Source organism: Sarcophilus harrisii, chromosome 3 (assembly GCF_902635505.1).
Source record: "Sarcophilus harrisii chromosome 3, mSarHar1.11, whole genome shotgun sequence".
NCBI lineage: Eukaryota > Metazoa > Chordata > Mammalia > Dasyuromorphia > Dasyuridae > Sarcophilus > Sarcophilus harrisii.
In genome coordinates this window covers 588,035,533-588,061,138 of record NC_045428.1, presented here as the reverse complement: position 1 = coordinate 588,061,138, position 25,606 = coordinate 588,035,533, and the positions used below count along the sequence as shown (strand labels likewise).

Below are 25,606 nucleotides of genomic sequence, written 5' to 3'. Positions count from 1 at the left end.
TTTTTAAATCCCCCAAAATTAAATAGAAAACAACACAAATTATGTAAAGGAAACACAGAGTCATCATGGCCTGGAGGGGGGGGTGGATAACCAGTAAGTGGAGGGATCAGGAAAGGGTCTCCCATGGAGTGGGCCCCATGCAGAGCTCTGTGGGAAGCCAGGGATTGGCCGAGGTCAGGAGGTGAGCAGGGTGCATTCCCAGCCTGTGCAAACACTAGGGACAGAGCTGGAATGTCCTGTACTGGGACAGCCAGAAGGCCCGTTGGATGGAACGGAGAGTTCCTGAAAGAGAGCAATGTCTGACAGGCTCAGGCAGGTTGGCTATGGCCAGTGGGAGAATGCTAAACAGATCTCTGCATCGGGCACAGGTCTTGTGTGTTTGGGTGTGAAGGACTCTGGGTAGGCTGCCGAAACCTGGGGACCCCCTTCTCAGAATCAAGTACAGAAGGTGGCAAAGGAAGCAGATTTTATTAAAATAGAAATTCATTTCCCCCTCCCATACAAGCTCCCAGATCCCGAAGGTTAAGAACCCTTGTCCTAGAAGCAATACTATCAAAGACGGACAATGACTGTTCCAAGATTGACAAACGGGGGGCAGAGTCTAGAACAAGAGTCCCCGCTTCCAAGCCGATATTCCCATCCCCTAGACAGTCCAGCCTTCCCATGGACATTCCCACCCCCCTACTTCATCAAAGGGATGCATCCACATAGAAGCAGAATTTTGCATTGAGTCAGGGAAGAGTTGGATTCAACTCCCAGCTCTCGGTCAGTCAGCATTTATGAAGTGCTAACTATATGCTGCCGTCTCTAGTCTTCCTGCTCTGTGTCTTGCCACTGGACCAGATGGAGAAGGAGGCAGGTGACCTTGCACCTCATTCAGATCCGGGTCACTTCCCTTATGTGACGGTCCTTGTTGAGAACAAAGGATGAACGGATAAATAGGAAATGAACGGGGGCTGGGAGGAGGGGTGGGGGGAGAGGGAAGGAAGGCTTCCTCCAGAAGATGGGATTTTCTTTGGGACGTAAGTGAAGCTGGAGAGCTCCCTCGTCAGATTGCAGGAGAATGTTCCAAGCAAGGGGGGACAGCCAGGGAGAATGCTGGTTGTGTGATCATGGACAGATCCCTTCATTTTAAATGGTGTCTCAGTTTGTTTGGCTGAAAATTGGGGAGAAGAATGCCTCCAGTCAGCCGGTGTCAATCACTTAATATCTATCAGGTGCCCTCTTTGGTGGCTCTCCATAACCTGCCCCCTCTCCATCTCTATTCTTCTTATACCCCACGGTTGTTTGAGGCTTCAAGGAGACTCAGATGTGCCCCAAGTGTCACATGTGTGGCTGTTATTGTTATTCTGATATCCTGAGACCGTGGGAAGTACCCTTGGCCAGGTAGTTGGTCCTTGACTCCCTATAGCACCATGGGAAAGGGACCCCAGCAGCCCTTGTCCTGGAAGCTCCATTCAAAATTCTGGTCCTTCCCCCCCAGGTTCCCCTTTTCACTAGGGCTCCACCCTCTGGTCTCTTGCCTGTGTCCCCTCTGACCTCCAACCTCTTCCGGTTCTGCTCTAAGTCCCTTCCCAATCTCTGTTACACCCTGGGCTGACATCAAGTGCTTCTGGACTGGATTTGGGCCCAGGGGTCCCAGAGCCAGCTAGTAAGCTTAGTGACTGTGCAGAGGTCAGGTCAGGAAGAGGGAGGGTAGAGCCCCAAGGTGGCCCTAGAGTTCGAGGGGGCATAATCCACCCACTTCGATCTCTTTCCCTTTCTGGTGCCAGGTTCCCCTCCCTAACTTGAGGCAGTGCTTCAACTCTCCTTGCCTGAATCTGTTCCCAGGCCAGAGCTGGAACTAGGAAGAGGCAGGCTAGCCAGGTTCCCAGGCAACAATGCCAGGGAGGGGGCAGCAAAGGACACATCGCAATGTGACTTTTTATAAATGAACTTGCTCTTATTGCCAGGAAACTCCTCTCTCCACAGTCCGCAAGTCTTCCACTTGGGATAAGGAAACCGACCTTGGGGAGAGCAAAACCTTTAAAGATCCAGGGGGCAGCAGCACTTGGGAAAGGCAACCCTCCAACCTTATGTGGATCATCTCTGGCTGAGCCCTGGTCCTGGTCCTTGGCAGTTTGTTCCTTCTCTGAGACCCAGGAGGTCTTAGGGGTTAGATCCTGCCCCGCCATAGTCAGGCCAGTCAGTCTTCCCAGGAGGGAGGAAGCTTTAACTTTGGGGAAATGCCCAAGAAATACTTCTCCTTGTATTGCTGCGTATGTGAAGAGGAGGCCAGACTTGGCATTAGGAAGACCAAAGTAGAGATCTTACCTCAAGTGATTTCCTACTTAATCTCTCTGTGTTGGGGTTTCCTCATCTGTAAAATGGGAGCAATAACCATGGTGCTGCTGCTGATTGCACTTAGCTCACAAGGTTGGTATAAAATCTGATGGGATCTAAGCATCTTCAACCTAAAAGTCCTAAATGATGAAGTCGAGGAACTTTGGTCAGTTCATCTCATGCCTCGGTTCAGTCTGGGAAATGGGATGGCCCTCTGTCCTGGGAACAGAGAACTTTGGTCACTTCATTTTGTGCCTCATTTTAACCTATGAAAAAGGATGGCCCTCTATCCTGAGCACTGAGGAACTTTGGTCAGTTCATCTTGTGCCTCATTTTAATCTAGGAAATGGGCTGGCCCTCTGTCCTGGGCACAGAGAACTTTGATCAGTTCATCCCGTGCCTCAGTTCAGTCTGGGAAATGGGCTGGCCCTCTGTCCTGGACACCGAGGGACTTTGGTCAGTTCATCCTGTGCCTCGTTTTAATCTTTCAAATGGGATGGCCCTTTGTCCTGGGCACCCAGGAACTCTGGAAAAGGGTGTGGTGGTAAAGGGGACATCAGATCAGCAGAATTCTGGATGGAGGAATCAGGCAGCAGCCCTCAGTGACAGAACAAGCCCCCTCAGAACTTCTGTCCAGGATTTCTTTTGTCACTCGGCACAGATCAGGACGATGCTTTGTCCACATTAGTCTATTGGGTTACCACCAGGGCAAGGGGCCTGTTCTCATCCCCCTTGTCCCCCATCCCCCAGGGTCTAGGACAGCTGTTGTCCCCAAACTTCTGTCCCTTCTTCCCCCATCTCAGCTTCTGGTGAAAGCCCCACCATCCTCCCTGTCACCCAGGGTACATCAGCTGCCAAGTCCTTAGTTTTTTTATCTGAAACACCTGGCTCCGTTTTCAGTCACCACCCTAGCTCTGGCCTTTATCACTTCTCCAAGACTATGACATCCCTTTCTAATTGTGCTCCTGAATTTCTCTCTCCTTCTTCCAATCCACCCTCTACAGAATTGTCAAAATAATTGTCCTCACTATGCCCAGAGGGCTATAAAACTGGGCCTACCCTTTGACCCAGCAGTGCCATTACTGGGTCTGTATCCCAAGGAAATCATAAAGGAGGGAAAAAGACCCATGTGTGCAAAAATGTTTGTAGTAGCTCTTTTTGTGGTAGCAAAGAACTGGAAAAGAAGTGAATGCCCATCAGCGGGGGAATGAGCGAACAAGCTGTGGTGTATGAAGGTAATGGGATATTATTTTATTTGTTCTATAAAAAATAATGAACAAGCTGATTTTAGAAAGGCCTGGAAAGAGTTGCACAAACTGATGCTGAGAAAAACGAGCAGAACCAGGGCTCCATGGTACACAGTAACAGCAAGAATGGGCCGTGATCAACTAGGAAAGACTTGGTTCTCCTCAGTGGTTCAGGTATTCAAGGCAATCCCAATAGCCTTTGGACAGAAAATGCCTCTGCAGCCAGAAAAAGATCTAAGGAGACTGAATGTAAATCAACACATGCTATCACTTCTTTTTTCTGTTCATCCTCTTTCCATTTACTCTGATTTTTCTCTCCTAACAAAATAATATGCATTAAAAAATAATAATTTTCTTCAAGCAAAAGCATCTATCAAGTAGCCTTTGCTGGGTCCCTATTGCCTCTGGAATAAAAACCCACATTCCTCAACCTGAATCTTGAAATCCTTCAAGATTTGGCTCCAATCTCCCTTTTCAGTCTTGTTTCCTTCCCATTACTTGTCTTCCCAATCTCTATGTTCCTATCAAACTTGACTAATAACTAGTTCCCAGATTCTACATGCTGTCTCCCACCTCCACACTTTTGCCCAGATCCTCCTCCATCCCATTTCTGCCCGATAAAGTCTATTTTCCTCCCAGGTGTAGCTCAGATGCTTCTCGCAAACAGTCGCCCAAATTTCAGTTCCCCAATACTTTCTCAGTTATCTCAGACCCCTCTGGACTTGTCCTCTCTCTCCTTTGGACTTGGAGTTCTAATTTGTAGGCTTCACTACCTGCCCACTAACTGTAGTCAATTGTAACTCTAGTTACAATTACTCTAGAACTGTGTACCCAGAGCAAGTCCTGGCTCTCAAGGAGCTCCCAGGGGTCCCCCCTAACATCACCCATTCACTTCTAACCCCCCTTTCTTCCTTTCTGTGCCCCTGCCCAAACTGCCTTGGGTTGGCACAACACCCATTCCACGGGGCCTTTGGCAGATGCACACAAACTTGTTCAGTCTCACACTCCACTTATCCCCACTCCTATGCCCGTTAACCCAGTTTTCTCTCTATCTCCTTCTGGGTCTCTTTCTCCTGTGTGTTTCTCTCTGTATCTCTCCCATGTGTCTCTCCATCTCTCTACTTCAGTGTGTGTGTCTGTCTCTCTCCTATGTATCTCTCTCCTCCTGTGTATCTGTGTCTCTCCTTCTGAGCATCTCTCGCTGTCTCTCTCCTGTGTCTCTGTCTCTCTCGTATGTCTCTCTGTCTCTCCCCTTCTTGAGCCTCTCTCCTTCTATATGTCTCTGTCTCTCCCTGCCTCTCTCCTTCTGTGTCTCTGTCTCTCTCCTGTATGTTTCTCTTTCTCTCCTGTGTGTCTGTGTCTCTCCCTCTGAGTATCTTTGTCTCTCCCTCTGAGTATCTCTGTCTCTCTCCTTCTGGGTGTATCTCTCCTTCTAAGTGTCTCTCCTTCTGTATGTCTCTGTCTCTCCCTGTCTCTCTCCTGTATGTCTCTCTCTCTCCTGTGTGTCTGTGTCTCTCCCTCTGAGTATCTTTGTCTCTCTCCTGTGTGTCTCTGTCTCTCTCCTGTATGTCTCTCCCTCTGTCTCTCCCCCTTGAGCTCTCTCCTGTGTATCTCTGTCGCTCTCTCTCCTTCTGTGTCTCTGTCTCTCTCCTGTTTGTCTCTCTCTCTCTCTCTCTCCTATGTGTCTGTCTCTCCCTCTGAGTATCTTTGTCTCTCTCCTGTGTGTCTCTGTCTCTCTCCTGTATGTCTCTGTCTCTCCCTGTCTCTCTCCTTCCGTGGGTCTCTCTCCTGTATGTCTCTCCCTCGGCTCTCCCCCTTGAGCTCTCTCCCGTGTGTCTCTGTCCGCCTCCCTCTCCTGTGTCTCTTTGGGAGGGAGCCCGTCACCCCCCCACACACACACATCTGGCCAGCTCCCCACGCGGATGGCGGCTCGGGCCTCCAGCCCTACCTAACACCACAAATCCCGACCCAGTAATTAAAGTCATTAATAACGGCGCGGGCGCGGCGCCGGCTCCGCTCGCACGCTCGGTCTTGCCCGCGTCCGTGCTCCCGGACTTTTTCCCTCTTCCTTCGGGAGGAATTCGAGGCTGGGATGGCCCCGTTCCCCCCACGGCTCCGTCCCTCCCCCACGGCCCCGCTCCCCACGGCCCGGCTCCTCGATGGGCCCCCGCTCCGGCTCCCAGCCCGATTGCGGGGGGCGAGGGCCGCGGTCGGCCGTCGCGCCCCGCCGGAGTTGGCGCTCGCCCGCCGCGCGGGGGCCGTTTAAATGGGCCAACTTGGAAGAGCGGCGGCTGCAGCGGGGCAGCCGCTGGGGCCCGAGTCTCCCAAGTCCCGGGGCTCGGGCGCGTGTGTGCACACGCGTGTGTAAGCGTGTGCGTTTGGGGCAGCGGGGGTGCGTGCGCTCCGGGGCGGGGGCCGCAGGCAGGAAAATGCCAGAGGCGGGGGCCGGGAAGGCTGGAGCGGATTGCCCCTGCCCGGGCTCGGACCCGAGCGGGGCCTGAGGGGGGAAGCCTTCGGCGGGACGCCGAGCCCCAGAGCGGCGGGGGGGGGGCGCGGGTCTCAGGTTTGGGAGCCCCGGGCCGGGGGTAGGAGCCGCTGAGCTCGGCGGGTCGATCGGGGATCAATAAGTATTTCCAAGCAGCACCATGTGTCGGGCCGCAGAGCCCGCGTCAGGATGTCAGGTCTCGGGCCGGAGAGGCGGCCCCGCCAGAGGCACCGCAGCGGCTGCAGCAGGGGCGCCGGCGGCGGCGGCGGCGGCGGCGCCAGGGCCGGCCCCGGGGGCTTCGGCGCACTAGCTCCCAGGGCGGGCGCGGGCTGGGGAACCGGCTGGGCAGGCGCCTCCGCCGCCGCCGCGCCGCCCCCCCCTTCGCCCCGCCCGCCCGGGCCCGAGGGGCCCCTCGCGGCAGCCAAACCGAGCTCGGCAGCGCAGCGCAGCAGCAGCAGCAGCGCGCAGCAGCAGGGAAGAGGGGAAGGAAGACCGGGAGGAGGAAGGGAAGGAGGAGGAGGAGGAGGAGGAGGAGGGAAGGGGAGGAGGAGGAGGAGGAGGAGGAGAAAGGAGGAGGAAGCCGGGAGGGAAGGAGGAGGAGGGAGGAGAAGGGGGAGGGGCGAAAGTTGTTCTCGCCGAGGCTGCCCCGGTCAGCCTCGACACCTCCGGCGTCAAAGGGCTCTCGGCCAGGGAGGAGATGGCCCTGGCCGCCTTCAACCAGCCCCTGGACGCACTGCCCGACTACCTGGCGCCGCTGGCCGCCGCCGCCGCCATCCCCATCCCGGTGCCCGTGCCCCTGACGGGCCCCCCCGCGGGCTGAGGCCGCTCTTCGCGCCCCGCCGCCCCCGCCGCCGCCCCCGCCGCCGCCGCCCCACCTCCACCTCCACCCCCCGCGCGCCTACCTGAGCCTGCCCAGGGCGCACCGGCCGCTGCCGCTCCCCCCGGACGAGCTGGCGCTGGAGCGCTTCTCGGCGGCGCCCGACTTCCAGCCCTTCCTGGACCACGGCGAGCCGTGCATCGAGGTGGAGTGCGGCGACAACCGAGCGCTGCTCTACGTGCACAAGCTGTGCCAGGGCAGCAAGGGCCCCTCCATCCGCTACCGCGGCGAGTGGCTCACCCCCAACGAGTTCCAGTTCGTCAGCGGCCGCGAGACGGCCAAGGACTGGAAGCGGAGCATCCGCCACAAAGGTAAGTCCCCGCTCGGGGATCCCGCGGGACGCACCCGGCTTCTCGGAACCGGGGGTGGGGGGGAGAGAGGCCGGGGGTCCCCTCCGCCACCTCCCTCGCCCGGCCCAAAGGGGGCGCCCTGACCTTGGTGGCCCGGACCCCGGCCTGGCCCCAAGGGGGCGCTGCCGAACCCCCCCTCCCCCGGCCTGGGCTACACCCTCCCCACCCTCCTCTCCCCACCCCAGTCATGCACATCACACATCTCCACTCGCACAGCCCATGCCTGCCAGGCACTAGGTGGGACGAGGTCGAAGGATGCAGGAGGAAGGAACATCTCCCCCAGTTTCTGAGGTTCCCTTCTCTTCCCATTCCTCCCCCCAACTTTGGGAGAACTCCGGGCTCAGGAGCGGTGGGGGCTCGGGGCTCTCCCCTCAGCCCGTTTTCGGTTCCGGGGTTCGGGCTGGGCGCTGTGCTGGGGGGACTGGGCCCGGCCGAGCGTTCCCGGCACCGTGTGCCAGGGTGTCCCCGGGGCCGGAAGGTGCTTTGCGGGAGCCGCTGTGTCTGTGGGATGTTTGGCTCCGCGTGTGAGTGCGTGCGCTCGGGTGCCAGTGGGGGCTCCTGCAGGGGGGCCGGGAGCGCCGGGGAGTGAGGCTGTCTACGTGGTGTCAGGCGGTCTGGGGCCATTTGTTTGTTTCTCCGCACATGTGTGGATGAGAGTGTGCTTGTGTGCGTGTGCGTGTGTGTGCGTGTGTGTGTGTGAGCGCGCTGCGGGGAGGGGACAGGCGGCGGCAGCTGGGAGAGCCGGGGCGGGGAGGAGGGGGGGCGGCGGCTTGTGAGAGCGCGCGGGGTTTCCCGGAGCACAGTGTGGGCGGCCAGAACCCGAGCCGGATCGGGGAGCGGCGGCCGAGGCGGCCTGGGGAGCGGGCCAGGGAGCCGGCCTGACGCCTAGCCAGCCCCGTGAGTGCGGGCCCCGGGGGGCGAGGCTGAGTTAGAAAGTTGGAGGGTGGTGGTGGTGGCGCAGCTCCAGGGAGCTGCTGGGTGGGGGGAAGCATCCTGCAGGACGGGGAAGAGGGTGCTGCGCGGTTCCCGGGGAGGGGGATGGGGCGCAGAGTGGCCTAGTCTCCCCTCCCCCCCCTCTTCGGAGTGGCGGCAGTGGGCAGTCCCCGGCGGGCTGCGCGGAGGCGGAGGCAGAACCGGGGGTGCTGGGGGCGGCGGCGACGCCTGCCGGCAGGCGGGAGGGGCAGCCCGGGGCAGGAGCCCGCAGGAGCGGGGGGGGGGGGGGGGCACCTCCTGCAGTCCTCCCCCGCCTCCTGCCAGTCTGGCTGCCCGCGGGCTGGCCTCCTGGGTTCCCCCGGGAAGCCCCGCTGGGAAGCGGCTGTGCGTTAGGGGACCGCAGGCTGGCGGGCGGGTGCGCTGCGGGTTCGGGTTCAGCAGTCTCCTGCCGGATCTGCGCGCGGCTAGGGCGGGGTGGGGCGGATCCGGGGAGGCCAGGGGGGGATCGGCACCACCTCAGCTCTGGGGCGCCAGCCCTGGGGTCTGTGCCTCGGGCCAGGAGGGGGGAGGGGCGGGGGTGCGGAGCCGACTGGGGCGAGGCGGGGCCGCCTAATTCTACCCAGAAAGTTGGCCCGAGGTACAAGGGAGGGTCTGTGTGGCGATGCCCCGGGTCCCTGAGCATCTGGGGAGGGGGGCGGGGAAGGTGTGCGGGTGGGGGGGATGGGGAATTCAAGGTGTGTTGTGTGTGTGTGTGTGTGTGTGTTGTGTGTGTGTGTGTGTGAGTGCGGTGTGGGTGAGTGTGTACGTGTGTGAGTGTGTGTGTGTGGTCTGTGCCAGGCGCAGGAGGTCTGAGTGTGCAGCCTTTCCAGCTTGTGGGTCTGGGCGTGCTTGTGTGGTCTGTGCCCTGGCTGCTGGGGGGGGGAGGGGGTGCATCTGGGCACGTTCGCAGCTTCTGGGCCCTGGGTGCCTCTGGGTATGCGCCTGCCTGCATCTGCATGTGCACATCTGCGAGCCGGCCTCCCTGGGAGCATGTGTGTGTGTGTGCACGCGGGCTTTGTGTGGGTGCACATCTGTGGCTGGTTAGCAGGACACGGATGTGCGTCTGGGAGCCTCTGCATGTTGCTGCCACGTTTGTGAGGTACACGGGGGGGGGGGCGCTTTTCTGGCCACTGCCCCCCATGGGCTTCCGGCCGGCCTTTAGGTGCCCCCCCAGGGGGTTCTAGCAGCATTTAGGCTGCCCCTCCACCTTGACGAGGTTCTAGTCAGTGTTTAGGCTGCCCCCCTGGCTGGGGTTGTAGCCAGCGTTGGCCTGGTTCTGCTTAAGCCCCCACGCATCTGACCTTCCCTCTCTCCTCTCTGTTGCATTCAGGGAAGAGCTTGAAGACCCTGATGTCCAAGGGTATTTTGCAGGTCCACCCTCCGATCTGTGACTGTCCCGGGTGCCGCATTTCCTCGCCAGTGGTAAGCTCCTGGGGACAAAGCGGGATTTGGCCTCCTCACGACCTGGTCTTTCTGGGTGGCTTCTGCCCCGGGGCTCAGCCTGGGCTCATGGGGGACAGCTGAGGGTTCCTTGGGGCCTTCTGCTGCTGCCCTCTCGGTTCTGCAAAGGACAAAACGGGCGGAGAGACTAAGTCGGGTCACAGGCTTACATCAGCTAGCCGGGGCCTCTGATCAAGTCCATTGCCTTTCCCACTAAGGAAGACTTTCCGGACCTAGAAGTCGGAGGCCTAAGGGCCTGGGATTCAAGTCACACAGCGAGCAAGCTCCAGACCCAGGCACCGGGGTCAAAGCCCAGGACCCAGTCCTCACGGGCGGGGGCAGCAATGGTGCAAGCTCGAGTAATGAGGGTGGTGATGAAAGACAACAGCCTGGAGGGTGATGTTGTCATGCTTTGCTCCTCCCGGGTCCTCAGGCAATTGGGGGAGGGGGCGATCTTTGGTAACCAGGTGGGCCATCAGTGTCCAGAGGGCACGGTCTCTGGACTCAATCTCTGGGGCCAGATCCGGACACAGTCCTGCCAGAGGGGTACCTGGAAGGTGCCCCCCAAGAGCTCCAGTGATGTATGAAGGAGGGAGATGTTCCCAATCCGGAAATCTGTAGGGGGGAGAGCAGTCCCAAGCATCCATGGCACTTGAGAGGCCCTGGTCTGCTCATCCGTGGTGTGTGACGATGGTGACATTCGAGGGCGTGTGCCCCTGACCTGGGCATCTTTGGGATGTGAAGGAAGGGCCTCGGGCATCAGTTACTATGAGGTCTGGGTATGTGAGGGCGGAGCCTCCAGTCTGGGCATGTGAGGGCGGAGCTCCCAAGCATCCCTGGCATTTGAGGGCCATGACCCTAGTGTGGGCATGCTTGGTATGTGAGGGCACGTGCCCCCGGTGTGTGCATTGTGAGAGAAGGGCCCAGGCCTCGGTGCCCTTTGAGGGCAGGGGCCTGCACCTCTGTGCTCTGTGCTGCGCTCACATAGCCGTGGAGCCCTTAGCGTGTGACCGAAGCAGTGCCCATTGTGTGTGCCAGGGCGGCTGTTCCATAGGAGGGCAACCCCTCCTCCGCCGGGATGTCTGCAGTGTACCCGTCATGTGTGAGAGCGGGGTGCCTGGCCTGGATACTGGGAGAAAGAGGGACCCTGGGTGAGCCTTGAACAAGGCCAGTGTAAAGGCAAGGAGGCCGGGTTCCGGCCTCTGGTCCTGGCGGAAACAGAACGTGGGTGCATGAGGTCAAGGGGGTGGTCACCCAGCAGGCCTGTGCGAGCTGGGAGGGGGCCATTCACAGCCACCTACAGCTGAGAGGCCCTTCAGAGGCCCTCAAGTCCAACAGCAGTCATTGTACAGAAGAGGAAACTGAGGGCTCAGGAAATGACTTGACTTCCTCAAGATCAGATAGCGAGTAAGCATAATGCTGGTGATCTTGGAAAAGTCACTTAACCTGAATTGGGGAGAGGGTGCAGCTAGATGGCTCAGTGAATAGAGCACCAGCCCTGGAGTCAGGAGGACCTGAGCTCAAATCTGGTCTCAGACACATAATATTCCTGGCTGTGTGACCCTGGCCGAGTCACTTAACCCCAATCGTTTAGCCAAAAAAACCCATAACCTGAATTGGCCCAGGAGAGAATTTCTCCCTGTGGTGAGTGCGGGTGGAGGAGCTCAGGAACAGATGCCCGATAGATGCTTGAACAAGTAGTGTAGTAAGGGAGGGACATGCGGGAAGGGGGATGCCCTTGTGCAGACCCGAGCCGCTCTCACAAACTTGGTAGCCTTGAAGTCGTAGTTTTTCCCCCTACAGATTGAGTAGCAATTTGACTTGGGGGGCGGAGGAGCCGTAAGAGGAGGCCCCGGGCGTAAGGGGGTGCTCTGGTCTCTGTTTTTTCCTCTCTCCTCCTCTCAGTGCAGCTGCTTGGGGCCTCTTAGGAGCTCTCCACCCACGTTTCCTGTTGGGGTGGGGGGAACCCCAGTTTTTCCTATATTCCGCTTCCCCGGAGAGGTTTCCCCCACATCTCAAGGTCTTTGTAGGTGCAGGCACCAGTCAAATGTGAAATCGAATCTCTTTCTGACCCCGTGGGGAGGTTCTGGGGGGGCTTGAAGGGATCCCGACGCCCTCCCCTTGTGACCAGGGGCACAGGCCTTTCACTTTGAAAGTCTGACTCACCTTCCTGCTGGGGATTCCTTTCCCCTTTCTCGTAAGGTAACGCAGGGGCATCTCCCTCCTCTATCCCGGCCTCGGCTTCAGCTCACCGGTGCAGGGGCACGGGGCAGTGAGGACTATGGGAACTGGACCGGACTTTGAATCCCTTTTGTGGAACTCTGGCCATGTCCCATCTGCGGGCTGGGTCTCATTTAGCTCTTCTGGAAGCTGCAGGGGGTTGGACTTGATGTTTTCCAAGAGCCCTTTCTACTCTAAATCCTAAGCTCCCACTTCTGCAAGGGAGCTGGGGCAGGACCCAGGCACTCTGGTTCCCAGCATGCCTTTCCTGCCTTTGGCCAGCGTCACAAAGAGTAACCCTTAGGCCTGGGCTGTTCCCCGAGGCGCCACGGAGTCCGAGATTGCCACGATGCTGAATGCCAGCCGCTGGCTTTCAGGGCTCAGGCCTCCCTTCTTGCCTCCAGCTCTATGGGAGCCTGGTAACATCTCCCTCCCCTCACACCTTAGTCCGGGCAAGACAACAACTCTCCCTCCCTCCATAAATGGAAATTTGTTCATGCTGTTTGGAGCCTGGAGCCAACCATCCAATGATATCATAGAGAAGCAAACTTTCTTGAGGTGGGGTGGGTATAAAATCAAAGGCAGGATTTGCACCCAGACCCTGGGGCTCCATTTCCCAGATCCTGAGGACAAGCAGGTCCATGGAGCCCATCCAGAAGACATGTTAGCTCGTACAGGGCATGGAAAGAACAGATGAGGGTCATCTGGATGGAGAACCAGGGAGACCTCAGTTTCCTCCTTTGTGCAGAAAGCATCTGTCTTATCCGAGCACCTGTTGATGGCAGAAACCGGAACGGGGGTGTTGGTTGGTTACATGCCAGGGATCAAAGGTCAGAGGCCCCGGGGTTGGAGGCTCTGGTGGAACTCCCCGCTGCCCCGCCCTGCTTGGGAGATCCGGGGATCATCACGCTCCCCCCGCAGCAGGCCCGGCTCTGCCTACCATCCCTGGTGCCCAGAGGGACCCCCTCTGCTGGTAATTAATGAGCTGCATGGAAATTACCCGTCATCTCTTCTTCATCCGCCTGCCCACCCGCCCGCCCTCCACTTGTTCCACCGAGGGGAGGTGAGGGAGAGGATGCAGATGTCTGAGCTCAGCCTCGCTTGTCAGTCCTCCCTCCCTCCCTCCCCTGCATGAGTGCATCATTGCCCAGAGGCTGAGCTGGCTCCGAGCTGGGGGCCCAGGCCCCGAGTAAGGGAGACGCCTCTCAGCCGCTTCTTCCTGCCCCGCTCCTTTTATTCTCTCTGTCTCTTCTCTCTGTGTTTGCCTGTCCGTCTGTCGGTCTCTTTTCTGTGTCACTCCATCTCTTTCTGTCTCTGTCTCCATCTCTCTCTTTCCCCATCTCTTTTCTCTCTCTCTTGCCTTTGTGTCCTTTCTCTCTCTATCTCTGTCTCTGTTTCTGTCTCTGCCTCTGTCTCTGTCTCTCTCTCTCTCTCTCTTTCTCTGTCTCTCTGTCTCTGTCTCTGTCTCTTCTCTTCTTCTCTCCCTCTCTCTGTCTTTCTTTCTCTGTTTCTTTCCATCACTTTTTCCCTTTGTCCTTTATCTCTTCCTCCCTCTCTCTCTTTGTTTTTGTCTCCTTTCTGTCTCTCCCCTCTCTGTCTCTCCATCTCTTTCTCCCCTCTCTCTGTCTCTTTTCTCTGTCTCTGTGTTTCTCTCTTTTTCTCTGTCTCTCTGCCTCTGTCTCTCTCAGTCTCTCCATCTTTCTGTCTGTGTCTCTCCCCATCTCTCTCTCCCCCTTCTCTCTCCATCTCTTTTCTCTCTTCTCTCTTTCTCTGTCTCACTTTAAAAAACACTTTATTTTCATCAGACCAGTTGGAATAAGATGCGCGGGTCTCTGTCCGCCCCCCCCACGGTAACCCCGCTCTGCACCCCGGACCTTGGCGTAGCCCAGAGGGGCGTGGATGGTGGGCGCCCGTCCCCACAGAGACCTGCCTTCTGGAAGCTGGAGAGGCTTTATTTGTGAATGCCAGGGAGGCTGGCACTTGGCTTGCTCTGTCTAGGTCAATGCTTGTCACTGTCAGCATGGCCCTGAGGAAGGCTGGGGCAGGACCAGGAGGCAGCCTTGGGCCTTGGGCACCGGCTCCTCCCCGGGGACCCCCAGGGCCAGCAGCATGGCCGGAGGGCCTGGTGGAGCCTGCTGAGGCGGCTCGCTCTGTGTCCCAGACACGGCTTTGCAGGTGGAAGCGCGTGTACACCGGTGGGAGGCGCTGCTGGGGATCATGTTTGCCCACATTCAGTGCCTGTTTGTGTCTTGGTCCTTTGGAGGCAATGCCAGCGGGCTCAGGAAGAGCCGGTGCTGCTTCCGATGCCCAGGAGCTGTGTGAGCTTGGGCAAGTCACTGAGTGTTCCTTCATCTGTAAGGGGGGGCTACTGCTTCTCCGCCGGTGGGCTTGGGATGCTGTGGGGGAGGGATCTAGCAAGCCTCGATGCAGGCTTTTCTTACATGTGAGAGATTGAGCCTGGGGGCAAAACAGCTCCCCACCCCCTGCAGGGACCTGCTGTCAGCCAGGCCTCCCTGAGGGGCGGGGGTGAGTCCCGGTTCCTGGCCAGGTGGCAGGGCTGCCCTGGGGCTCCGGGAGTCTGCCTTTGGGGAACAGATGGGGTTGTGCCGGGGGTCTGGGGCCAGGGGAGTGGGCCAGCCAGTCCTGTGCTTCTCCTTTCCGCCTGTTTTGTGCCTTTATCCTTCCGCCGCTTTCTCCTTCTCCTTTCCTCTCCTCTGTCCCTTTTTTCCTTTTCTTCCCTTCCCTTTTCTCTTTTCTCTCCTTCTCTCTTTTCCTTTTATCTGTTTTTTTTTCTCTGTTTCTCTTCCCTTTCTCTTTCTTTTCCTGTGTCTCTTTTTTCTCTTTCCTGTTCTACTTTTTCTTTCCCTTTTCTTCCTTTTCCTTTTCTTCTTTCTTCCTTTCTTTTCCTTTTCTCTTTCTCCTCCCTCCTTCCCCTTCTCCTTTTCCTTTCTCTTTTCTTTCTTTTCTATTTTGGTCTCCTTCCCTTTCCTTTACCTTTCCTGCTTCCCTCCCTCCTCTCTCCTTCTCTTCTGTCTCTCTTTGTCTATCTCTGTTTCTCTTTTTTCTCTTTCTCTTCCCCTCTAAATTCCCCCCTCTCTCTCTTTCTCTCTCTCTCTCTCTGTCTCTCTCTCTTTTCCTCTTTCTCTCTCTCTCCCCCTCCCTCCCTCCCCCCCTCTCTCTACCTGTATCTCTTTCTCTGTCACTCTCTCTTTCTGTCTCTTCCTCTCTGTCACTCTCTTTCTGTCTCTGTCTCTCAGTCTGTCTCTCTGTCTCTCTTCTATCTCCCCCCTTTCCTCTGTGTACGTATGTGTCTCTATCTCTGTTGCTGCTTCTCTCCTCCCTTTTGGTTATCCGTCCCTCCCTCTCTCTCCCTCTCCCTCCACCCCCAGACCAGTGCCCAGCCTGGCTTTCTGAATGCTCCAGCCCCCCCCTGCCGCCCCCGAGGTTCAGAACCTCCCGCCTTCCCTTCCTGCCGCCTCCCAGATGGATGTGAGGGGCTGCGTTGCCCTGGTGACGGGAGACGAGGGAGCTGGAGCTGGGGCCTAGGAGGCTGGTGGCCGAGGCCGTGGGGGGCAGACCAGGCGGGGCTGGAGAGGCAGTGATTGAAGGAGATGGGAGGGAATTGGGCATTTGGAGGCCCCAGCCAGCCATTATTAAATAAGTCAGAGGGACCGCCCCCCTACCTCCACCCCCAGCCACATGATGATCGATAACTTTTCTTCGGTATAACCAGCAGAGAGGGGGCCGTGAGCCTGCGGCAGCCCAGCCCCAGTTCGGGGCGCTCCCGGTGGCTCGCCGCGCCCCTCCGTGTTTCTGCGTGCTGCTTCCCACACGTGCACCCCATCCCTGTGTCAGATGCAGAACAACATAGAAATTCCTAACACATATGACAGTTTAATGGATGCAGAATTCTTTGCATGTAGCGCTATTCGCTCTCCCAAACAACCCTGGAAGCGAGACGCTGCTATTATCCCCATGAGGAAAATGAGCCCGTACCACGCTACGCCACGTGCCACATGTGTGCCACATGCCACAAAGGCCACATGTGTGCGGGATGCTCCCCGCCACATCCACAACAGCTCCCAGAAACCTTTTCTGAAAGCCTGAGGAATTAGCTGTGTGATTCGCCAAAGGGCCCTCACCACCTTTGTGCCTGTGTTCTGGGGTTGGGGTGAGGCACAAGTGGGGTGTGCCAGCATTGGCCTAGAACGACCACCAGCTCTCCCCTCTAGTGCCCCACCTCCTGGGCACTCCCTCCCTACTGCCACAGGACCTTGGCACGTGGAAGACAAATTGGGCTTCTTCTGTTCTCTGGGGTCAAACAAACAACCATCTGAGCACTTGATTCACAGAGAAGTGGTCCAGGTGGGACAGGCCCGCCCGCCTTATAGTCAGTTGGGACTAGAAATCCAGGCAAATCAGCAGAAGACCAGGGTCAAAACATGAGTGTACGGTCATACCCCATTTATTTTGGGTGTGGGGTACACAATTCCTAAAGGGTTTTTGAAATATTTAGAATTGGTAGTTGCTATCTTCTCTTTTTTATATCACCTTCATTTTCAAACATGGCTCTCCTCTCTCTTCTCTTTTATTCATTCATTCATTTGTTTTTATTTGTTTATTGTTTATAATCCATCCCAAGTCAACAAGCATTTATTAAGTGCCTCCTGTATGCTGAACGCTGGACTGAGCCTTATAACAAAGAAAGAAGTGATGAGGAAGCATGTTAGCAACAACTGGCCTGCTGGGTCTGATGGTATAGGTAGCATTTTGCACAGAGAACTGTGTCTCTGAAAACAAAGGAGGGGAATACATTGTTTCATCTTCTCTTCCGCTCTAGGCCTGCTGATTATACTTCCTTCGTGTTTGGTTTCCTTGTCTCTTTTTCTTTCTGTTTACATCCTTATAGTTATTGTATCTAGACTTTCTCTGGTTCTACTTGCTTTACATTGTATCAGTTCGTAGAGAGCCTCCCAGGCTGCTGGGAATTCATTGTTTCTTACAGCTCTGACGTTCATACTTATCGTTGTATATTATACCGTGGACCACACTATGCTCAACACTTCCATATTCTAGCTCTCATCCCCCAAAAGTGTCACCATTGATATTTTCATCCCATGGGGCCTTTCTTTCTATCTCTGACCTTCTTGGGGTCATAAAGCAATGGGATCATTAGCTCAAAGGGTGATTCCGGAGACTAATTGTGAGACTGAAAGGTCAGTCCGAGGAACAAGGCCAGGTGGGATGAACTAACTGCTTTAGGGCTTGAGGGACCGAGTCGTGTTGATTTTGCTTCTCCAGCATCTAGCTCAGTGTGTACCCACAATGCCCCGCATGTATTAGGCATTTTAATGAATGTTTCTTGATCGCTGTTGTTGACTGACCTGAGACAAAAGGTCCTGACTGAGGTCAAGATCAGGAAAAGAAGGAGACTTTAGGGAAAGACGGCCAGACGGGGTCTGGATATTAGCTTCAAGATTTACTGTGTTGCTTTAAGCAAAGGATTTAACCTTTCTGGATCTCAGCTTCTTCATCGGTGGGACTCGGTGGGAGTTGATCAGCAGAAAACTAAGCGGATTCTTACTGAGGAAGGATCCCGGTGGCTTGTTGGGGGCTCGGGAAGAGATGCTTCCAAGTAGAGCCAGCGACAAGTGAGGGAGTAGGGGTGGTGGCTGCCCGGGAAGGACCAAAGCTCGGGATGGAAAGCCCTGATGTGGAACATAATTGTTGATTTGTGATCTGATCTCCCTGATCCCAAATCACTGCCCCATACCATGTCAAGTGATACATGTGTCATAGAAAACACATGGGAGTGTTTTTTTTTTCTTAGTATACAACTGTACTAGATATTTCCCAAGCACTGTTCTGGGAACTAAGGGGGGAAGAATGGAGAAGAACAGATTCATATCTTCCAAGAGCTTACACTTTACTGGGGTTCCTCAGTCACAAAAGAGTAGGGAAATAAGTTATTAGGAGATAGGTGAAGTCAGGAGGACCTGAGTTCAAATTTGATTTCAGACACTTAACACTTCCTGGCTGTGCTACCCTGGGCAAGTCACTTAATCCCAATTGCCTCAGCAAAACAAACAAACAAACAAATAAACAAAAAAAAGAGTTAGGGTTTGGCGACCTTTGTTCTGAACCCTGCCAACTACTGAACCTGGGATTCTTTTTACCCCCCTCCCCAAGAGCCAGGACTACTTCCCGAGTCTGAGCTGGAGCTGAGCTTATGGGAGATCATAGAAAGACATCAAAGTGATTTTGAGATCCCGGGTCCCTGGGCAGGGTAAGGGGCAGCCATCTTGTCTGTGCCACTTAGATGCCTCACGAATGAGTGAAAAAAAATTTAACCGCTTATTGTACACTTAGGATAGAAATACAGACGCAAGGAGGTTGTGGTATTGGGAGTGGAGAAAGTTGGGATTCCAGAAGACAGGAAGCTACCCCTAAGGCCCCCTGGGGTCTTATCCCCTTCCTCTACCCAGGGTCACAAGGAGCCTATAAGAATGCCGTGCTCCTACAGGTCTTGACCCCGGGGGCAGAGAGCCCAGAGTGACCTGTTTCTCTCCACTTCCCTCCTAGAACCGGGGTCGTCTGGCTGAGAAGAGAACCATCCCGCTGCCCCCCACCAGGATCCCAAAGAAGGAGCTGAGTTCGATTTTCTCAGCCAGTGATGGGGACAGTGACGGGAGCAGCCCGGCCCATGGGCATCGGCCAGATGTGAAGCAGGAAGACGACGTGCACATCAGTATCATGAAGAGAAGGTACTGCTCTAGAGGGAGAAGGCCCTGGGTCCGGCCCCCAGGATGACATGGTAGAATTGGGGCCTTTTGGGAGGGAGAACCCAGGAGGTGGGCGTGAAAAGTAGCATTGTCCAAGCCTACGGTTCCAAGCTGTGGGAAGAGATTTTGAGTATATCTGCTCAGCTCTGTCCCTTAGTCACATCCCGCAAGGCGCTTGCGCTGGCCAGTTTGGCAGTTGGAGAGATCCAGATTCTAGTTCTACCTTAACATCACTGAACCTCTCTGCACTTGGTCTCCCATAAAATGGAGACTGCGTATCTGTAGCACTTTCCCCACAGGATTGTTTCAGGGACAGAGGAAAGAGTGTCTTTAAAAGTCTCGGCAGATTTGGGGAAAGAAGTGACTCTGAGCTCAGGAGGCCGGGAGACAGAAGAATGAGTCCTGCTACCCACAGTCAGGACTGCGGGGCCTTTGGCAGATTACTTGACATCTTAGAAGCTCCTTTGTAAAAAGGAAGCGATGATGTCATCCGGCTTGCCAAATTTTGGTCATTTGTTCTTTGTTCTCCATGATATGTCTGTCAGGAAGGTGAAGCAGGAATATTCAAGTGAATTGAATTGAAGTGAGGGAAGGCTGTGCAAAGTCACCAGCCTCACTTTCCTCTCCAGAGCCATTAGGGGTCCAGTGGCGAGACATAGATCTCGGGACAACTGGGCGTGGCCCTGGAGGTGCCAGAAGCCCTTGGCTTCTCGAGGGTCTCAGTCTGACTGAGGCAATGCCCAAGTTTTGATTAAGGCTAGGTAAGAAATGAGGCAAAGAATGGCCTTTTTTATCTGGTCAAAGAGAAAAAAAGAATTATTAGAAGATTGTGATTCTGATAAGGGATTTTGCAGACCTTACGTTGCTATTGTTTCGCGGATATTGGGTTATTCAGGATCACCCAGAAGTCTGCTGTAATCCTTTGCCCACTGGCCTACGTACTATCCGGAAGCCTAAAAGACGGGTTAGCAGCCTCATACTAGGGATAATGCTCCAGTAACACCTAAGAGGAAGCCAGGTACCCCAGTGCTTGATAGAGCACCAGGCTTGGAGTCAGGAAGTCCTGAATTCAAATATGAACTCAGACACTTATTAATGTGTGACCTTGGACAAGTCACAACCTCTACCTGCCTCAGTTTCCTCATCTACACCTTTTGCCCAGGGTTGTTGTAAGGAAAGAAACAAGCATTTATTAAGCTTTTACTGTGCACTAGGCACTGTGCTAAGCACTTTACCAATACTTTCATTTGATCTTCACAAGAAATCTGAAAGGTAGGGACAATTATTATCCCCATTTTACAGATGAGGAAACTGAGGCTAATAGAAGTTGTGACTTGTCTAGGGTCACATAATTAGTATATCCTTATTTTACAGTTGAGGAAATTGAGGTAGATAGAGATTGTGACTAATACAGAGTCACCCAGGAAGTCTCTGAGGCTGGATTTGATTTCAGGTCTTCTTGATTTGAAGTCCGGGGATTTATTTACTAAAACAAAATTTGTAAAGCAATTTTGCAAACCTTACAATGTTCTATAAATGAGAGCTGTTGTTATGGTTATTGTTGTCACATGCAGGCGTCAGGGTTAGAGGTCATACTTTGTCTGGCTTATCAGAGGACTGGTTTCTGGTTTAGGAGGGGCTTGTGCACATAGGTAAGGCAGAAGTTGTCTTGTTGCTGGATCCTAGAATCCCTTCCCATAGGGAGCTTGTGTTCCCAGAGGAAGGAAGGCCTACAGACGCCTTCCTGAAATCAGAGAATGGGCAGGGCAGGATTTGAATGCAGGTCCTCTGATTCCATCTCCTATTTTACAGATAAAGTAAAGAAAAGATGGTTCCGTATTCAAGGCCACACAGGCAGAAAGGGGCAGGGCCCAGATTCAGACACATAAGCAGCTTTTTTCCTTACACTGGAATATCAATATTCGGGAGATGAGGGTCCCGGGAGAGTCAGAGTTGAGGGGCAGCTGCAGAGCCTGGCTTAGGCCAGCGGGGGCACAGGCTTGTGGAGAGGAGGCGGCAGTGGCGGTCCTAGGGCTGAGGGCTGCTCCCCAGGAGGCCCCGGCAGTTTCTGAGAGGAGGCAGTGTGCTGCAGCAAAGGGTTAACCAGTCCCCTGTGGAGGGCTGGGGCGGGAAGGAGCCTTTAGCCTGCCCATGGCCGCCTAGCGGGATTCTTCTTGTTTCCTCTGGCCCAGAGGCAGAAGCTGGGCCTTGGGTGGAAGTTTCAGCCAAGCAGGAAATTCGGGAAAACCTTCCCAACAGCCAGATCCATCCAGAAATGGATGGATTGTCGCAGGAGGTAGTGAGTTCCCCATCACCGGAGGTGCTCAGTCTATGGCTGGACGTCTCCTTGCTGGGGATGTTGGATGGTGGAATCATGGATCGGGCTGTGGGGCAGAACGAACGGCTGCTTGGGTCCTTCTATGGATTTCTTGGAGGCTGCTCATCTCCAAGGAGGCAAATCTAGCCTTAGCACAGACTGTTGTGTGACCTTAAGAAAGTCACTTTTATATGGAGGCAGCTGGGTGGCACATTGGCCCTGGAGTCAGAGGATCTGAGTTCAAATGCAGCCTCAGACACTAGTTGTGTGGCCCTGAACAAGTCACCTAACCTGATCACCCTCCCCAATAAAATAAATAATAATAATTTAGAGACAGTTGGTTGCTCAGTACCCCAATTTGTTAACTGTGTTTCCCCATCTGTAGAATGGGAATAATAATAGCACCTCCTTCCTAGGGTTGTTGAGAACATCAAACGAGACTCCATTTGTCTGGCGCTTCATGTGTTTCTTTGTGCAAGCAGGAGTAGCGAGATTTGAACTCAGGTTTCTGATCTTCACTAGGGTCCTCCTTCAGTGCCTTATCATGGTGTGGCAGGGACATTTGCCTCTCACAGTCTAAGCCGGCCCCCTTCCCAGCTGGGCAGGCTCCGTGGAGGTGTCCCCCAATGGGCTCTGGCCTCTTAAGGACCTGTCCCAATTATTTCTCAGGGGATCATAGATTCAGAGCTTATGGGGCTTTCTTTGGGGACTCCTGATCCATTTTACACATAAGGAAATTGAGTCAGAGTAGTGAAATAACTCATCTACAGTCACATGGCTAGTCAAAGGTCAAAGTCAAGGTCGACATTCTCCCTTGTCGTCTCTTTCAGTTTATTGATTGTGTATTTGCGGGGCGGCCCTGAGTGCTTGTGACTGTAACTCAGTCGCATCTGACTCTCTGTGTGCAAGAGAGACAGAGTATTTTCCCCTCCAGGAGCTCCCGCTCTACCGAGGGGTGCAGTATATAAGCAGAAAAACACACCCACGATGGCGTTGGCAGGGAGAGCGCAGACCGGGACAGTTCTGGCCTGAGTCCTGAAGAGAGAGCAGAGCTTGTTCCCATGACCCTTCGCACCCTGGTGAACACCAGGGGCAGGAGGCTGGCTGTGGCCACTGCTGGGAGAGCCCCTCAGGACACGTCCCGTGTGCCCCTGGCTTCCTCCTCCAGCCCAGCTAAGGCAGGAGGGCACTCCGGCTCTTTCTCCTGCCGGTCCCCCCCTCCCCCGAGCTCAGTGTGCCCCGGGGAGTCCTGGCCCGCCCCCACCCCCGACACCCTCCTGACATCATCCCCATGCCGCAATTCCCTCAGCTCCTGACCCAGGAACCTGGGAACCAGACTCAACTGACTACATGATCTTAGGCATAAGGTTCCTTCCTTGGGCCTCAGTTTACAAATTTGTAAAATGGAAAGTTGGGGCTGTACGCACTCTTCCTTCCTGTGTATTTCAAGGGAAAGACCGCCGGTTCTGAATTCAGAGGACCCGAGTTCAGGTCCTGCCTCTGACCCTTAGCGACCTTTCCCTTTCCCTCCTTGGGACAGTTTCCTCCTCCAGGCAGCCAGAGAGGGCAGGATTGGACTAGAAAGCCTCAGAAACCGATGATTAATATCAACCTCTCCCTTCTCATGGAGCATTAGAGTCCTACCCCGGCAGCTACGGGTCTCCTGGTCCTAAGACCCTCTTGGTATTACCTTGCCAAGGTCAAAACAGGCACACGAGCACGGGCAGGTCCTAGGAGGAAGTCGTCAGTTCGGGGCTGGCTTTTGTGGGCTCCCCAGCTTCTCTCCAGCTGCAGGTTTTATTGGATGCTTTATAAGGCCTGTGGGAGAGGGCGCTGCACCCTTCCTGGGCCTCAGGCCCCTGACTCCCCTGCCCTCCCCCGTATTCCTCCCTCCCAGCTCTCCCACCCCAGGGGGTTCCTGGCCAGCCTTCTTCCATTTTAATTGGATGATTAATGGCTAGAAAGAAGCAGGCCCTTCTTCCCTCCCCCAAGCAACTCCCCTCCCCCTGAGTGGGCTCCCTCTCTGAGCTCCTCTAGAGGGGAAGGAAGCAGAGATAATGAGGATTTAATTTTGTTCTTACCTATTCATTTGTCGGAGGAGACGGAGCGGGGTTGTTCCCGTTGCTGGGCCCTGGGCTGCCCTCTAGTCAGCAAACCTCCATTTGTGAGCCAGGAAGGGCTCCTTCTCCTAACCCCCGAGCGCTTTTTTTGTAAAGGGATCTACCCCAGTCGTAACCTGAAGGCCCTTCTCTAGGCATTTCCCTGCTGTCATCTGGGGTTCTCCTCTCAGGGGCTTCCTTTGGGGGCCTTCTCTCTCAGTGGTCCCCACCATAACACTTGGGCTAACTCCTCAGGTACAAAATGAAGGAATGAAAGAATCATTTATTATGCACTTACTGTGTACAAATTGTTGCACTGAGGGCTGGGTATCCTTATAGAAAAGTGGAGACACTATTACTTCTCAGGGAGAGCTCACTCCAGCAGGGAGGACCACCCCAAGCCTGAGGGAAGAGTCCCAGGAGGGTGGTAACCAAGCAAATAGCCCTGCCTCTTAGTAAAAGTCATTTCCACTGATGAAATCACGCCCATTTCTGCTGTCAAACCATTCGACCGGAACCCAAGGTCGAGAATCTCCCATTTGTGAGTCCCGAGGGATGCTGCAGGCTGAGGGGTTGGGCAGATGGTCCTTGAGCTGTAGGCAGCCCCACCCCCACCCCACCCCCGCCCAGAGGTGGGCCTCAGGTGTCCAGGCCTGAGACATCAAACCCTCCAAATCCCGGCAACTTCTCGAGCCAAATCCCGGACAGGGAGTTGGGGCCAGACTCACACACCTCTACTTTCCAAGTCCTTTCCCAGATCAGATAAACTGATATTTATAAAGCTCTTAGCTCAGTGCCTGCCATGCAGTAGGTGCTTAATAAGTACTTGTTCCCTCCTCCTTCCTTGTCCCCATCCTGGTCTTTCCAGTTTCTTCCTTTAAAGTGGAGGAGGGGGGGTGGTCTCGCCTCCTTTTATTCTGATTATACCAGCAGGGATTTCTGTGCATGAGACCAGGGTGGGGTATCCCATCCCCTCTGAGGACCAGACATTGTCCATTCCCTCACACCGGGAGTACCCTTATTTGGGCCTCGGTTCCCTTTTCTGGAAGATGATAAGGTGACATGAGATGACCTCCCAGGCCCCTTCTAGCTTCGGTCCCCTGGCTCACACTCCAGTTCTCCAAGGAAGCTGCACACTGGCCGGAGTGAGAATGAATGGTCCTCTTCATCACGGGCACTTCCTGAGGCCTCCTGACTGGCCGAGCATGTACTTGTTGCTTAGTGGGAGACAAAGAAAGGGCCCTCCCAAGATCCCCAGTCTGTCTGGGGACAGTGGACAAGGGAGGCATTGTAGAGCAATAGAAAAGCTGCTGCTAGGTTTGGAGCAAAGGGCTCTTGAGCATAAATAATTTATTTATTATTACCAATAGAATATAATATAAATATCTATTTTATATGATAAATTAATTATCATTAAAGATTTGCAAAACACTTTACAAATATGATTTCATCTGATCCTTGCAAGAACCCTGGGAAGTATGTGCTATCAGTGCGGTTTTTCCGATGAGAAAACTGAGGCTGACAGAAGTAGGCGACTTCTCGGGGTGATACAGTGAGCCAGTAAGCATCTGCAGCTGGATTTGAATTCAGGTTGGGGCTCGATTTCCTTTCACTTCTCTTCTGCTCTTCCTGCAATCTTAGGCAAACTCCTTTCTGTCTCCAGGCCGTCTCTGTAACCCAAGCTGGTCAGATCCGAGGGTTCCTTTCATCCCTAAATCTATGCTCCTGTAGCCACGGGCAGATCTAGGCTCGGGCTCAATGGATTAATTCACAGTGTGTCAGGAACTGGGCCAAGCATTATGAGTCAAAGGCAAGAATAAAGTCTTCCCTGCCTTCAGAGAGCTTACACTCGAACAAGGGAAACGCAGTATTCACAGGGTGCCGCTTGCCAGATTCATCCCAAGCAATCACAAGGTGACCTTGAGTGGCAAGGTCTTGAATCCAGAGCCCAGGTCTCTTGAGATCAAGGATTTTTTTGCTACCCAGATGCTGATAAACTTTTGAAAATTGAGTTTGGACTGGGGTGGGGGGCCTTGAATGTGAGGACCAGGAGTTTGACTTTTGTAGCCTTGGGGACTGAGTGGGGAAGGGGAGGAGCCCCCAACATGACTTCCTAGGGCCCCTGAATGACCTGGGGTCCTGGTATGGTACCCTACCCCATATTAGAACTGTAACAAGAGCCATTTCGGGGTAGGAGTAAAGGGGTGACCCTGAGGAGGAGCCAGGGGTGATTCTGGGAATGGGAACTTGGGGGAAAAGGGAAACAAGGAGAAAAGGAGTTGAAGGGACTGGACTAACCCTTTTTCTCTCTTTCCGCAGGGTCCACACTCACTGGGATCTGAACATCTCCTTTCGAGAGACGTCTTGCAGGTAGCTCTGGGCCCTGGGTGTCGGGGAGGAAAAGGGTTTCTGGCCCGCTCTGGCCAGATGGGCACCTGTCATTGCAGTCTCTAGGGCCTGTGCTGTCTCATCTGTCTAAATGAGGGGCTCAGCCC

General features: G+C 54.9%; 1 protein-coding gene across 1 annotated transcript in view; it reads left to right on the top strand.

Annotated features, from left to right (window-relative positions):
- The first annotated feature begins 6,919 nt into the window (after positions 1-6,919).
- The window catches only part of SAMD11 (sterile alpha motif domain containing 11), a 39,421-nt gene continuing 20,734 nt past the window's right edge, over positions 6,920-25,606 (top strand). The window contains 4 exon segments of the mRNA XM_031961581.1: positions 6,920-7,242; positions 9,584-9,675; positions 18,496-18,677; positions 25,431-25,481. Of these exon segments, the coding sequence (XP_031817441.1) occupies positions 9,604-9,675; positions 18,496-18,677; positions 25,431-25,481 (305 nt within the window). The 5' untranslated portion in view covers positions 6,920-7,242; positions 9,584-9,603.